General features: G+C 41.5%; 2 protein-coding genes across 2 annotated transcripts; one reads left to right on the forward strand and one right to left on the reverse strand.

Moving 5' to 3' along the window:
* The first annotated feature begins 6,702 nt into the window (after positions 1 to 6,702).
* Positions 6,703 to 11,162, forward strand: pter (phosphotriesterase related). Its single transcript, XM_044042427.1, has 5 exons — positions 6,703 to 6,807; positions 7,538 to 8,005; positions 8,594 to 8,859; positions 9,339 to 9,479; positions 10,269 to 11,162. Exons 2-5 carry the CDS (start codon positions 7,574 to 7,576, stop codon positions 10,477 to 10,479), a joined length of 1,050 nt encoding a protein of 349 aa, XP_043898362.1. The 5' UTR covers positions 6,703 to 6,807; positions 7,538 to 7,573; the 3' UTR covers positions 10,480 to 11,162.
* Positions 11,163 to 11,786: 624 nt separating this feature from the next.
* On the reverse strand, positions 11,787 to 13,830 carry c1ql3b (complement component 1, q subcomponent-like 3b). Its single transcript, XM_044042441.1, has 2 exons — positions 12,876 to 13,830; positions 11,787 to 12,593 (listed from the first exon to the last, which is right to left on the reverse strand). The coding sequence occupies exons 1-2, from the start codon at positions 13,494 to 13,496 to the stop codon at positions 12,414 to 12,416; spliced, it is 801 nt and encodes a 266-aa protein (XP_043898376.1). The 5' UTR covers positions 13,497 to 13,830; the 3' UTR covers positions 11,787 to 12,413.
* Between the last annotated feature and the right edge of the window lie 1,260 nt (positions 13,831 to 15,090).

Genomic DNA, 15,090 nt, shown 5'->3' on the forward strand with positions numbered 1-15,090 from the left:
GTACAGTACTCTGTGCCTCACAGAAGAATAACACCCTCTCTGACCGAGTTAAACCCAAGTTAAAGCATAATGTTGATCACATTTTACAGCCCCGAGCGTCCTCACAAATCACGTGCTTGAACAATACACAAAAGGTCCATTTGTTTTTATCTTCCCTGTTTACTCCTAATCCATTATTTCGCCACCTTTAACCATCGATTTTCAATTCATCAGAGAGGAAAATGTGACTAAAAGGACAACAAGCAGAACATTTTGATTGTCATTCATGTTCATGCTTTAACTCAGTGTGACATGACTAGAACTTCTCCTCTCTGACTGCAGAGGGCACCAGATCACAACACTCTGCCTCTGCTCCTGGCCTCTCTGAGTGATTTCAGGGCATGTGGTTTGATATGAATAAATAAATAAATAAATGAAAAGCAGAGGCACAAACTCTCGCACCCAACTCAAAATCTCTTCAGTGTCTGGGCTGTTCTTCTTCGCCCTGTCTTGGTGCCAGTGTTTCCTAATCTCCCTGTGGTCACGGCCATCTTAAATGTGTCAGCGTTGAGTGTCACTCTCTTGTCACTAATGAGGAACCCTGCAGTGGGATGACACTCATGAGTAACATCACTCCAAACACAAAATTGACCCTATCGTGTTTGCATAATTATTGAGATGGCAAATTTGTCCCTGAAGTCCTTTGTTGTTTGTTGCTATCACAGCATCTCAGCTTTCATCAGCAGTGCATCAATAAATTCATAGTGTTTTACTTACACAATTATCAGTATTATCACTTTATGTTTTATCTTTCTTTCTAATGTACCAGCACATTTGATAGTTGCAATGCTGCACCACCCAAAGGAAATCAAAAAGAAACAACTTCCCAAGACCCAAAAACCACAGTGAGAACAGAAGGTGCAAAGAAGACAATGTGGCACAGAGCGACAGGAAAGAGCCCAATATAAAGTGAACTGAGGAAACGAGAAACAGGTGTGAATTATACACAGGTGAGTGTAATCAGGGCAGCCAGAAACAACAAGACACAAGCATGGATACCACGTAAAACAGGACGTCCACACACTATACACGGAGGAAAAACAACAAAAGTGCAAGACAGAAACAAAACTCGAACCAAATCAGGTGGAATAATGAAAAGTCCAAATAAATCAAAGCACTGGAAACAAAAGAGAGCCAAGTTTGGGAACTGTGCAATATTGAAATAAGTGTAATTTGAGGTCAACAAAGGTTGTCCTATTTTCTTTTTCACACTCTCACGGTCAACATTGAGAAACCCCAGGCAAAAACATGCAAACTCCATGCAGAAACAATAACAAAACAATAATAAACTGAATGACCTAAAGGACGGTAAACGTAGCGCTGTGCTGTACTGTAGAAAATTAAGTTGGCAGTCAAAATGTGTCATATAACCTTTGTTGATCAGGTGTCCTCCCCAATCAGATTAGATTAGATTAGACTTTATTGACCCCACACTCGGGAAATCCACACGTCGCAGCAGTTAAAGGACAGAGAATAGAAATACAACACAATAGAAATAGAACCAAAAAAAAGAATACATTGTAAAAACAGAAAATGTAGTGCAAAGTATAAAATAAGATGAAAGACAAGAATAATAAATCAAAAGAAGTTTCTATTTACATTCTGTATTTACATCATCTTAAGAAAGAGAGAGAGAGATAGAAATCAATAAAAAGATAAACCTGTGTAAATAAACCTTGTGTTTGATCCCACGGCCTTCAACTAGTTAATCCAGCCACAATTTTCAAAATCACACAAATAGATATTGTCACCGTGTGAGGCCTCGACCTTCTTATAGTTCATAAATACGAGTCAGAGTCATCCGGTCGGAGACGTGAAAACCGAAAACGTGATGTTTCCTGCGAGTCTCGGCTCAGCCCGTTCTGTGCAGCCATCTTTGACGACACGTGGATGAGGTTCTATGAAAGGATTAGTGGGCAGAGATGGTCAGAGCGGTGGTCACTCCTCATAGGGCAGCTTCCCCGCGATGGTGGGGACCATCTGCTCGGTGACGAGCACAGCAAACACAGGCTGTCTCGCAAAACATGTTCCCCTCACATTCACCGAAACAAGACTAAAACCAGACTGTAAGTGACAAATCACGACAGGGATTATGATTCCATTATCCGTTACGTGACTTTTACACTCAAGAATACTAATTAAATTAATCAGATCACTGATTAACTTGATTGCAAGTTTAACAATGAAGCCACCAACGTGTAATACTTTAACCCCTAAGCCTCAAAATGACTTTTTTTGGTTATTTTAACCATAAAAGGGCCTGAAGATGATCCTGTGACTAAGTCAAGTTTTTTCCAGAACAACTGTCAATATATGGCAGTAATTTACAATGTACTACGTGTTTTATTGAGAAAACAACACCGTAGTTGTTCACAAAATAACATTTGTTTGGGTCAAAAACAGGCCAAACTATGGATTCCAACTATGGAAACTCTGTACAGGTGTTTTTCCAACTCTCTTCTCTCTGGTGACAAAGGCGCTGATTCGCAGGCTTCCTGCCACAGTGCAGGCAAAATTATAACCAATTTTATAACTAATAACTATAATTATAACTTCTCAGCAGTTCTCAACTGTTGGAATTTGTCCGATAGCTCAAACCGCCTCGTAATTGCGATAATGCAAAGTGCGCTTGCACAAAGTGTGTCGTCTGCGATCTTTTACTCTCGGACAGGAAATTGAACAAATCTTTATTTGAGTCATTTCGTTCATTTTCACAGCGGGTGGCGCTGTAGCCCTGCTGTGGGCGTTGTAAAAAAGACCGCGGTTCTCAAACACTTAACACTGAAGGCAACATGGTTGGCTTCAGCTGACAAAGTATAATAAACAAAATGCCACAAGCAATTCAAACCATATGAAAACCTAGGAAAGCAAATACACACCACAATAGCCTGTCCAAATGCCTGCCATGTGGCGAAGGAAGGTACTGCATGAAAATGAACGAATCACTCACTGAGACGACTCATTACTCACTGGTTAATAAAGGGTTATACATTGTAGTTGTCGCTTGCTTGATTGTCTTCTATGAAATAATTCAGCAGTGGTTCACTTAATCATCCGCAGGTTATGGACGGCGTTCGTCCTCCTCTCGCATTGTCTTTATCGGGTAAATGGGTCGACCCGTGTGCTGCGGAGCATCTTGACCTAAAGCCTTTCATTAGCAGATTGTTAACATTTACAATGACAGACTTGATGAACTGCCGTCACAGCTCTCTAGCCGTGACTTCAACATTTATGGCTGCGGATGATTTGCTTACATTCACTGCTGGGCTTATTATGAATGTCATGATGACCCTTCATGAACGACTTTGTTAATTGACTGCCCGCTAAGTCTTGATACGTAACTTATCGGGTCTTTAAATGCTTTATTAACCACTGATGGAGCCATAGGTTTACAACTATATACTGTATAATGTGCGACCTTTTAGAAAGTAGTATCCCAGAAATGATTTGTATGTATGTTAAAACATCAGACATGAGAATGATAATAACACTTTTTACATGCATTATCCATAGTTGCCTCAATAAAGCAGATTTCGGCATCTATATTCAACGCTATAGAGCATACCTTTCTATTATTGTCCAAAATTGAACGTAGTATTCTCAAAAATAAACATTTATCTCATTTTAATTCGCACACACCCCGTGTTTCTGTCAACCTTAGCCCACATAGCACATGGAATTAATTAAGTGGTATATAAATATAGTGTAGTACATCGGTAATTACACTAAATTAATTTGATTTAATGCCAGAATCATTTCAAAACTCTTCATTTACTACATGTGAAAAATAACAAGTGAATAAGTTGTTGGGTTTTTTTTAAAGCACAATTTAAACTGACATCAGCGCACGATACGCTTCTATTATAATTCAGCACAAATCAATAGCTGTGTGTGTGTTTGTTTGTTTATGTGTGTGTGTGTGTGTGTGGACTGTCCTCCAGAACGAAGGGTTCAATCACTGTCACATTCGTCCCTGGGGTTCATGCTTTGTCGAAGCAGAAGCGACAGCGTACACACTTAACCCCTAACCCTAACATATTTAATGAACTGCTACAAGTGTCCCTGTGATGCTGAGACATGGGATAGCTCAAGGCTTTATTAGTGGTGTGTAGATGCTGTGGATATATTGTCCGAGAGCGTGAGTGTTAAAGAAAGGCAGACGACACAGTGATGGGATTAGACGAGAGCGATTATTGGCGTGGTCGTATTTCATATCTTGCAATGGGTCGTATTGTGCAGTCTCCAAATTTGGCTGAAGCCAATTTGAGACTTTGTGGTGTCAGGGTATGAAAGTGCAGGACAGGATCAAAATGACAAAGCATGCAGTGGAGGAGGCGGTGCAGCTTTGTGAGAGCCGCTGTGCAGCACAGGGTGAAAATAAATTCTTGGCTAGAATGTTGGTGGGTCAAATCATTGTAACCTTCTCTAATCCCGGTTTGCCAATTAATGTCAGGCATTTCTGGATTCTAAAATAAAATAAAAAGGAATAAAAGTCATTACTGGTGTCTGCAGTTCTCTCAGTCCTCTACGGGGCAGCAAAATTTAAATTGTATGGGAGATTGTATGGGCAGACGTGGGTCTGTAAATGTGTGAACAGTCACATACCAGCAGGTTTGGCATTATAACAGGAGTTGTTACATATTATGCTCTAGTTAACCAGCAAAAACAGGAGAAGGAGACTCCATGAACACTTACACAACGGGCAGTTTCCTATACTCTCTGAGCTAAGCTGCACAAAGCATGTGATAAAGCAGTGAAACACGGGAGCTAAATTAAGAAACTATAATCAACAGAGAACGAAGCATTAAAATGTCAGTGAAGGTTACGAAGTGATAGCGTGTATTCTCTTGCTTTTTTGAGTCATATTTTGGTGTTCATTCAATCGGTTTTTAAACACTATTTATTTCTGGTTTTGAAGGCGGCGTGTACGTCACATTGGCCGTTCATCTCTGTGAACGCAGGTGCAGCGGTCAGCCAAGTCGCCTCACAATAAGACAATACTGGTGCAAACAAAAGTTAATTATTTTAATTTTTAAACCCTGGTGTTAGGTGGTAACACATCAGCTTTCCAGGGTGGAATTCAATGTCACTAGAGCCGAAACAATTACTTGATGAATCGATTATTAATCGATTACTAAATGAGTCGTGATGAATGAATTTGTGGACACAAACAAGAACATTGAGAACATCATCATTTCCGGGTTTAACAAACACCGATCAGCATTTTTTTAACGTTTTCTGACATTTTATGGATTGAACGATTACTCGATTCTTCGAGAAAATAATCGCTAGTTGCAGCTCTAACTGTCACTATTGTTTATTATTTGGTCCCATGCATGCACTCACGCTGTTACTTTTAACTCAAAAGGTCAGAAATGTTTCCATTTACAAAGACGCCTGTTGGAAAAATATGGGCAGCACTTCATTGGCTGACTGTAGTTTTGTAAAAAAAAATTAAAAAATAAAGAAAGAAGAGAATGCCATAGTACAGGAAGTGGGGGATGAGCACAGGAAGTGAGAGTGTGAAAATAAATATAAGGCGCCACAAACCTCGGTGAGGGAAAATACACGAATAACTATTCACACATCCACAACAGATGAGGTGATGCAGCGTTACATGAAACACTAGCTCCTCCCACATGCTGGTGGTCACATTTTTAAAAACTGGAGAAAGATGATGGTGGCAGCAGGGTTATTCTATACTTATTGTACAAATGGTCATTGATAAATTGGTCTATATACGCTGCAGATGGAGGGTCGGTTTACTCACTGTGAAAGAGTGGAATCTGCAGATGGATGAACACCATATAGTCTCCCTGGTCTCAGATAAACAGAGCTATGATATATAAATAGGATAGAGGGCTATTGATATGTTATAGAGCGAGGGGTTTATTATGAATCTGTACCATCTCTATTCCACCGGTAGAAAACGATTGTTGTTTAGGTTTTCTCCATATAATTCCCAGCACCACAACAAAAAAAGACTTTAGTATCTCTGAAACACAAACAATGGTAAACGCGTCTAAGGAAGGCACCTTTTTGTGTGTGCGTCTGTGTCCCCAATAAGATACAATTATCACAACCTTGAACTTCTATGGGGAGCAATATTAGTCAGACATAGTCTTATACAGTAGCTGTTATTGAGGTAAGACAGTGTGGTGGTGGAACAATGGTGAAATACAAGATGACGTAAATCTTCTTCTCAAATCAAATAAGATAATACAGCGCAGCTCTACAAAGAACACAAATAAAATAAATAAAAAATACAATTTTTTACAAAATAAAAATGTAGATTTACTTTTGATGGGTTAGAATCAACTTCCAGGTTTTGTGTTCTTGAGTCCGCATGATATTCAGCAGTTTTCTGTACTGGCTGTAAATTCTCAGTAATGGCTGTTATTTTGCGAAGATTACTGCCAATAATCCCACTCTTTGGGATGGAATTAAATGCCAGAATAAAGTATAAAATATAAAGTAATCAACTTGCAAATGAACTAATCTCTTCTATACCATTTTTTTATTTTGTTTATTGCAGTGTTCAGCCTGAAGCATTCAACATTCACAGCATTCAGCCTGAAGTGACACCGCATGTCCTCCTGTGGGAGCTAGTGAGGCGCCACAGGGCATGAGGCCTGCAGGGCAACGAGGAGGAGGAGAAGAAGAAGAAGAAGAAGAAGAAGGCAAATCTGAGATCAGTGGAGTAATTCGCTGACAGACTGTTGCTGCCGCTGCTGCTGCTGCAGGAAGGAACCTATAAACAGAAACAAGGTCAGTTTACATTTCACCAGGAATTGTGTGCTCTATGTTTGTATTTGATCTTGTTATTTCACTCCAAGTCTGCAGTAGTGACTTGTGTTTTGCCAAAAAAAGAGTAAATAAGTGGACTACAAAGGAAGAGTGAATGTATTGACTTACAGCAGTCTGTAGTTAGACATTGACAAGGATTAGAAGTTGTAGATCAAAGGTCAGTATCTCTGGTTAATGAGTGATCAGAGTGTTTTGTTTCTTTTCTTATTCAATATAAACATATGAATATAAAACATTTCAGTCCTCACACCCTGTCTGTTAACAGAAGCATAACATTTACTGGGGAAGTTGCATTTCATGGCTGAATATTCTTCACCTCAACTTTTCCTTTTCAAGCCTTCAGTCACCATCAAAACTCAAAATATTAAGTTATATTACACTGTGATCCAGATCCCACTTGTTTGGTGTCTTAATTACAGTTGTCCATAGAATATTTACTTAGTTGTTGATTTATTTCTCTGTTTTTGACATAAAGAGGTTTATTTAGCATCATAACAAAACAAGCCCTTTTACTTTGAAATTCTGTGAAATATCAGCTTTATTGTGATGTCATGATGGAATATTGTGTTATAATTTTAAGAGTTTTTCCACACTTTTCTTCTCTTGACCATTGATCATAGGTATGAATGTGAGAGAGAATGAATCATAATAGAAGTATCTTGTATGTTTTGTCTTTTTTTTGTGAAAACAGAAACTCCTAGATCCTGAAAACCCCGACCAGAGCATCATGTCCGCGTTGACGGGGAAGGTCCAGACCGTCCTGGGCCTGGTCGATCCCAACCAGCTGGGCCGCACAATGACCCACGAGCACCTGACCATGACCTTCGAGTGCTGCTACTTCGCTCCTCCTCCAGGTGATGCGGCCGTGGCGCAGAACCCTTTCCAAATGCAGCACATGCACTGGCTGAGGCAGAACCCCTACAGCTGCCACGAGAACCTGCTCCTGAATCAGGAGACCAGCGCCGTCCGGGACGAGCTGCTGGCCTACAGGAAGGCCGGAGGGAGCACGATCGTGGAGAACACCACCACGGGCATCGACCGGGACCTGCCCGCACTCCGGCAGCTGGCCAAGGACACCGGGGTCCACATCGTTGCGGGAGCTGGATTCTATGTGGACTGCACCCACACTGAGGCCACGAAGAAGATGAGTGTAGAAAAGGTGGGGTACCTTATAGGTTGTCATCAGCACTTATGTGTGGAATACAATTCCAGACTCACCATAAATGACCATTAATTAAGATAACTATTTATACAATCCAATCATGGGGCGTATTTTGTTAAAAGGTAACATGGATCCGCCCTGGATGGTGTCGGTAGCCGGTGTGTTGCATTCAATGAACGGCTGTAAATAGTAAACCCCAGGCTCTAAAGAGAAACACGAGCTCAGTCACTTCTCAGTTTCTACATATCAGGCTATACGCCAATTAATACATGTTCACACCATTTATATTCACTCTTATTTTACTCTAAATAACTTAAAGTGACCATGTCACGTGACCCGAGCCTGACAATCATTTCTGGATTTTTGTCCGATTGTTTTGTCCATATCTAAGCTCTAGTTCACATGTTTAATCTGATTTCTTATTAGAAATGACAAGTTACCTGTTGAGATGAACATAAAAAAGAGTTTTCCAAAGGCGGCTTCACGTCTACCTGTATTGTAAAGACACACTTTGGCAACTATAGAAACCCATGAATAAATATGGTCAAAAGAACCTTAACTGACCCCTGATTCCCTGCACTCCAGCTCACAGACATCATCGTCGGAGAGGTGCTTCACGGGGCAGATGGGACAGACGTTCGCTGCGGTGTGATCGGAGAGATTGGCACCAGCTGGCCAATCACAGAGAGCGAAAGGAAGGTGCTGAGAGCCACAGCACATGCTCAGGCTCAGCTCGGCTGTCCTGTTATTATTCATCCCGGCAGAAATCCTGCCGCTCCAGCTGAAGTCCTCCGGATTCTCCAGGAGGTCGGAGGTGACATCGGCAAAACTGTCATGTCCCACCTGGACAGGTACAAAGTCCCTGAGGACAGGGCGTCAGTAAAGTGGAAAAAAGAAAACAACTGAATTATGTAACTGACAGCTTCTTTTTTTTTTTTTTAAATATAAACTTATTATAAATCATTTTAAATATGTTGGAATTGCTTATCCATACATTTCAACGTCTCCTCTTCCTTTTTAGTCTGTAAAATGAACGGTGAAAATCAGATTTAAAAAAGTATTTTGGGGGAGAATCCAGTGCATTATCAGCTAAATTACACGTTTTCCTGACTTGTTTATTGACATTTCTGAGGTTCTGAGGAAACAGCGTACTTTAAGAATCTGTGTAGGAAACTGATCGTACTGAGAACTCTCTGTGATTGGGTTGAAATGAGTGAAAAGAGAAAACAATAAGCCGTGTTTTTACAGTCTGTATATAAATGCACAATATGATGTTCAAAGAAACACGTAGTACCTTTGATTTTATCCTCCATCTCGTGTTTTCTTACAGGACCATATTCGATGAGGGTGAACTGCTGGAGTTTGCCAATCTGGGCAGTTATCTGGAGTACGATCTGTTCGGAATCGAAACGCTGAACTACTGTTTCAACCTGGACGTGGACATGCCCAGTGACAGCCAGAGAGTCAAGGCGTGAGTCACACTTGTCTCATACGACTATATGAACTAGATACAGTATATGTGTAGAGTACGTGTGTGTGTGTGTACAAAGACGATTAATCTGATATTTGTCCTTTTTTTTCTTTTCTTTTTTAAATAATCTGCTTTTTCAACGCATTTGTGTTCTCAGAAATCACAAAAACGTAATGTCCTTCACCCCCAAGTTTATTTTTTCAGTTTTTATGACGCGTTTCATGTATTTAATATTTAGTTTTTATATAATATAGTTGTCCTGCAGTGAACACATAAAATGTAGATTGGAGAAACAGACTATCATTGTTTGCTGTATTATTTGTTTTCATTCAACAGTTATAAGCAGTTAGTTGTCCTCATTTCTAAAAACCAGCCTCAGCCATAGACAATCTATTTACAATCCACACATAAATGTGTTCAAACTCATGTTTTTCTTTTGATATATTCTTTCATTTTTTATATTTTTATATATTACAAATGCTGTCTCCTTCCCTGCTGATAGAAGAGTGTGTCCTACAATATTTTTTTTTTTCATGTAAGCTGTGAGACACTAATCTCTCACCTCAGTGCAGGCAGGAGTGTGTGTCAACAGGACGGATAAAAAATGAGTTTTGTTGCCTGCGTTATTCACATTCTGAGCAGATGGTTGTCCACACACACACACACACACACACAAGACAAGTTCAACAAAGCGCGAAGGTTGATTGACAATTACAGTGTGTTTTTGGGCTTAAAACATGATTAGATTTCTTGTGTTCACGGCCCTTTGTTTCTTTGCTCTGCGCTCAGGTTGGCGTTCCTGGTGGACGAGGGCTACGAGGACAAGATCCTTGTCGCACACGACATCCACACCAAAGACCGCCTGACCAAGTACGGCGGCCACGGATACTCGCACATCCTGAAGAACATTGTGCCAAAGATGTTGACGAGGGGCATCTCTCAGCAGCAGGTGGATAAGATTCTCATCGACAACCCCAAACACTGGCTGACCTTCAAATAAGGCAAACTAGAGGAGGCCGTAACCTTCGCTGAGTGTCTTACAGTGTCAGCACCCCTCCTGATCTAGCAACTAATTACCTTGCTCCATAACAGATCACTGACTTAATCAAATAATTTCTTCTGAAATTTGCATTCAAATCCATCCTTTGCTTTTTGGGTTGTGCTGCTCACAAAACAGACAAACAGACAAAAGCGGCTTAAAACACTTAACTCTAAGTAAAAAGTGGCCAGTGACAGAAGCTTTGATGAAGCTATTCTTTTATCTTCAGATGATAACTGAACACTCTACAATGAATATCTCAAGCTCTTTGCAATAATAACAGTCCAAAGTGATTGCCAAATGTGACTTTGAACCATTAAATCAACAGCACTCCAGTGCTTCCACGTACATGTGTCCTTAATTTTGTATTTTGTATAGAGCAACGATGTTTTCTAACTTTGTCTTTTCAGTAGAAGACGACTGCAGACTGTTGATTCGATGCTTTACATGGCGATCCCTGTAAAGTACGACTTCATTTTATACAGCGATTATTAACTTTCCGAGCCAATGATGTAAAAGAAGCTCGCAGGGATCACAGCGCCGCCGATTTGCAATGTCGTTTCGGTCCCAATAATAACCACAAGAATTATGTTTTGTCTGCATAAATATGAATGCAAATATACAAATATTGAATTCCCTCTGAATGTGTGTTGTTTATGACATGCTTGTGTGTATATATGGGTCTAATGGATGTGTCGCTATCTATCAATGCTGCTTGCTTTGTGTTTGTTCGTAAGTGACATTTCTGCAAACACACTTTAAGGAAGGTAAATAATGAGCCTGGCGGTAATCAGTATGCTGCTCATCTCTGCTCTCGACACAATATGGCTGTGTTAGATGAGTTGTCCTGTCGCCCCTCAGTGGGTGACGGGGTGTCTATGGGAGGTTGACTGTCTGGCGGGCCCAGATGAAGGACATGTTCTCCTCGCACCTGGAAACAGGTGGCCTCACAGGGTGACTTTACCACATGATCAATGACGTGAATTCCACAGCTGACTGTGCGCAGTGAAAAACTGTGTAACTTTGATGAATCTTCCGTGGGGGGATTACAGCGCGAGGCGGAGGATTTTATTTTACGATATATTTAACATTGTGGCTGACAGGCTTATCTGGAGGAGCGTAACAATCAGCAGGCAGATCGATGGATGTCGTTGAGCTCGAGGAAACATTTCTCTCTATGTGTGACCGTCCACTTTCGTGATGGTGACTAAGTACCAGACCAGCCCTGTTGTCCCAACCAGCTGTCACATAGAGACTGACAAGAAAGATGAGTTATGGCGATCATGTTGTGACAGTATGGACGTCATTGTGGCCCCTTACAGAGTTCAAGTATGTTTTAAGCTGCACAGAGTTCAAGTGTTACTTTTTATAATCATGCATCACTACAACTTTGAACATTTTTCCCTCATTTTTTTTTTTTTGAAAAATAAAGCACACATGTAGACTAACAACACCGTGAACAGTGGTGATTATGTGAGCATTGTTTTAGCATCTATATTTCAATGCTTAGAGTCAATACATTCAACTTTTAATCTACAGTCACTCAGTATGTGTTAGCGTGGCAAGTATATGCCTGACATGGCAGCAAACCTAATTTGTAAAGCTACGAGATCATTCCAGGTGCACGAATCAATCTGACAAGGATACAATTAAACAATGTATACATTAAGACTTGTTTTTCCTGTCATGTAATTACACAGAGCAGGTACAGTCCGTCCCACCCTTTTTTTTCCCCCCTCCGCATGCCTCCCTCCACATCATCCACCAGTCTTTTGTAATATGGAAATGGTGAGCTCTGTCTCTGATAATCCAACTGACATTGAATCGAGACTGAGAAATGAAGCAAGCTATTTTGCAGAGCGCCTCCCCCTCCCGTGGCAGACCGTTTCCATGTTTCAATCAGCGTACAACATGAAGCCGGAGAAAGTGCTGTACTTGTTGTTGTTGCCCCCGTGCGCCTTCCCGCCATCCAGTTTGATGTAAATCTCGTCCCCGGGCTCGAGGTGTAGAACAACACTGTTGCTGGCGTAGTCGTAGTTCTGATCGGCGTCTTGGGCAATGGCACTGGCTCTCACCTGCAGGAAAACAAATGTCACATTTAAAGTGTGAAACCAGAACAGGCGCGTCCACTTCATTTCAGCCTTGGACTAATCATCACACAACTCTTTTGACTTGACACTACATGGAAAATGCACTACTTGTGTGTCCGTCTATGAAAACCACGTGCGTAAAAGTTGTGCGTAAATATGTGGGGATTCTAAATGTGTTGTAAAACATGTGTAAACTCCCACTATTTTCATTTTTTTTCACAGTTTTCATTAACTATTTTCACACCACTTCTATATGAAACGTGCTACCTGGTTGTTTTTACAGAGGTCAGCCCACATGCTGGTTCCGTCTCCTCCTCGCATCAGCACATGGTAAACAAAAAAGTAAATCCCCGGTATTGAGCAGGTGAATTTCCCAGTCGAGGGGTCGTAGTGGTTGCCTAGATTTGTGACGACGTCGTCAAATTTCAGCACTTCATATCCCTCGTGCTGCTTTTTCAGTCCTGCATAAAACGCAATCTTTGGAATTGTGTTGTAAGTCGCAGCACTGATGGCACCGGTGGGGCCATTCGCTCCGGGTGCTCCGGGTGGACCGGGGGGGCCCGGGGCCCCTCTCTCTCCCGGCGGACCAGTAGGTCCAGGTGGCCCGGGCTCGCCAACCGGACCCCTCGGTCCCATCCTCCCTGCGCGCCCGGGCTCTCCTTGAGGACCTTGGATGAAAGTCGGCAGCGACTGAACCAGGCGGTTGTCTTTGATTGGGTTGGTTGCTTTGGCCGTGGCTGTGGCTGCGGTCCCGTGGGAGTCGCACACCATTTGACAGGACCCGAGCATCTCGTAGCGCGCAGGATTCCCGGCGGAGTTCACCACGACGGGGATCAGAACCACCAGCACCAGCACCAGCGCGACGCCACAAACACCAGTTGCGATCATCTGCGCTCTGCGGATTCGTGGTGTTCTCCGGAGGCGGTGGTCTTCCAGCCTGCTTCTGGGCAATATTTTGTCAAAGAGAAGAAGTCGCCCTGCTCTGAGTTTATGCTGCAACCTTTGGAGACCGAATACTCCTGTAAACGTTTGTGCGCAAAAGTAACCATCCACAATTTTACGCGCTGCAATATTCGCCCAATTACTTCATCTCCGCTCTCTCGCCGTAGGAAATAGAACAACAAAAGACTTTGCGAGAGTTAAAATCAGTAAGGAATCAGCGCTGTGGGATTGTGCAGCCACAAAGTCAGCTGCACAAGTTTCTGCTCACTGCGGTGCCACAGGAGAGAATGGGCTAGAAATTAAGCGTTGCCCGTTTCAGTGTTTGTGGAGTGAGGGAGGGGTGGAGGTGATGGATGGGTTAGAAACCGTGCATTTCTTTAATCAACAGAGAGAAAGTGAACAACATACGCGCATCGATGCAACTTGGAAGCTTCCAAACAAATCGGATTTCATGCTTTTGTTGGTGAAGCCAGTGATTGTCTTCAAATCATTTCACCCGCATTTTTTTAAAGCTCTGTATTTCTTTCCCTAACATTGTTTCCACCACTAAAGGTTATTAGCAGTTATCCAAACAGATCTAAAAGTCCTGAGCATAATTAAGCCTATTAAGAGAAAAAGCTATACTCTTTTGGCACCTGGTCACACCTCGGTGGCTCCCCGTGTCCAATTTATCATTTGGAGAAAATCTATAGAGCCATTGAAAGGAAGGGGGGAGTCACTAGGAGCTGGCAGTGAAGGATGACTTCATACGGAAATGAAATGACTGAATACTGAGGCATTTAGAGGGAAAATAGGATTAGATCATTTAATTACCACAGGGTATTCACCTTTTGCAGCTGTAAGTTATAAACAATGGTTGCAATAATCAAAGTGATAGCTTATTTATCTGAATTCTTATTTATAGAACGATTCAAATATTGATTTTTTAAGGTTTAAAACCAATGTCTTGTTTGGATAAAAACTTGAACACGGTGGCTTTGCTGGGGTTTGAGTGATGAAAGGCTAATTGTTCGCGAGGAGGGCAGATGATGATATGCTCATGAATGCAGAGGCTGTCACTCTGTCGATGGCACCACTCGACCAGGTGGAGAGATAGATGAACAGGAAGTTAAAGACACGGATAAAGTGATGGTGTGGGGCAGGATGAAGCTGATTGCAGCCTCAATGAGATGCAGTGAAAGCTCAACTACAACAATGTTTGTTATCACAAAAAGTGAACAGTTAAAAAAGAAAAAAAATAGCAAATATTGCAGCAAAAAATTTAATGATAATTTGGCCAAAACATAGAAATATTTAATTCAAACAGAAATGTTTCCCATTTATTTTGTAAACACAAAATGTGAATAGACATGTTAAAATTAAAGCTGCAGTGTGTAACTTCTGGTAACATTATGTAACATTATGTGTTTGCTGATTTCTTCATCTGTCGAGCAATACTATCAGATCTGACTGGGGGAGCATTTGTGTGTATACATCAGCAGCGCAGGGAAGGGCAGACGGGGACAAGAAGCAAACTACTAATGGCGCTTTTCCACTACAC

This window comes from Solea senegalensis, linkage group LG1, assembly GCF_019176455.1.
Source record: "Solea senegalensis isolate Sse05_10M linkage group LG1, IFAPA_SoseM_1, whole genome shotgun sequence".
NCBI lineage: Eukaryota > Metazoa > Chordata > Actinopteri > Pleuronectiformes > Soleidae > Solea > Solea senegalensis.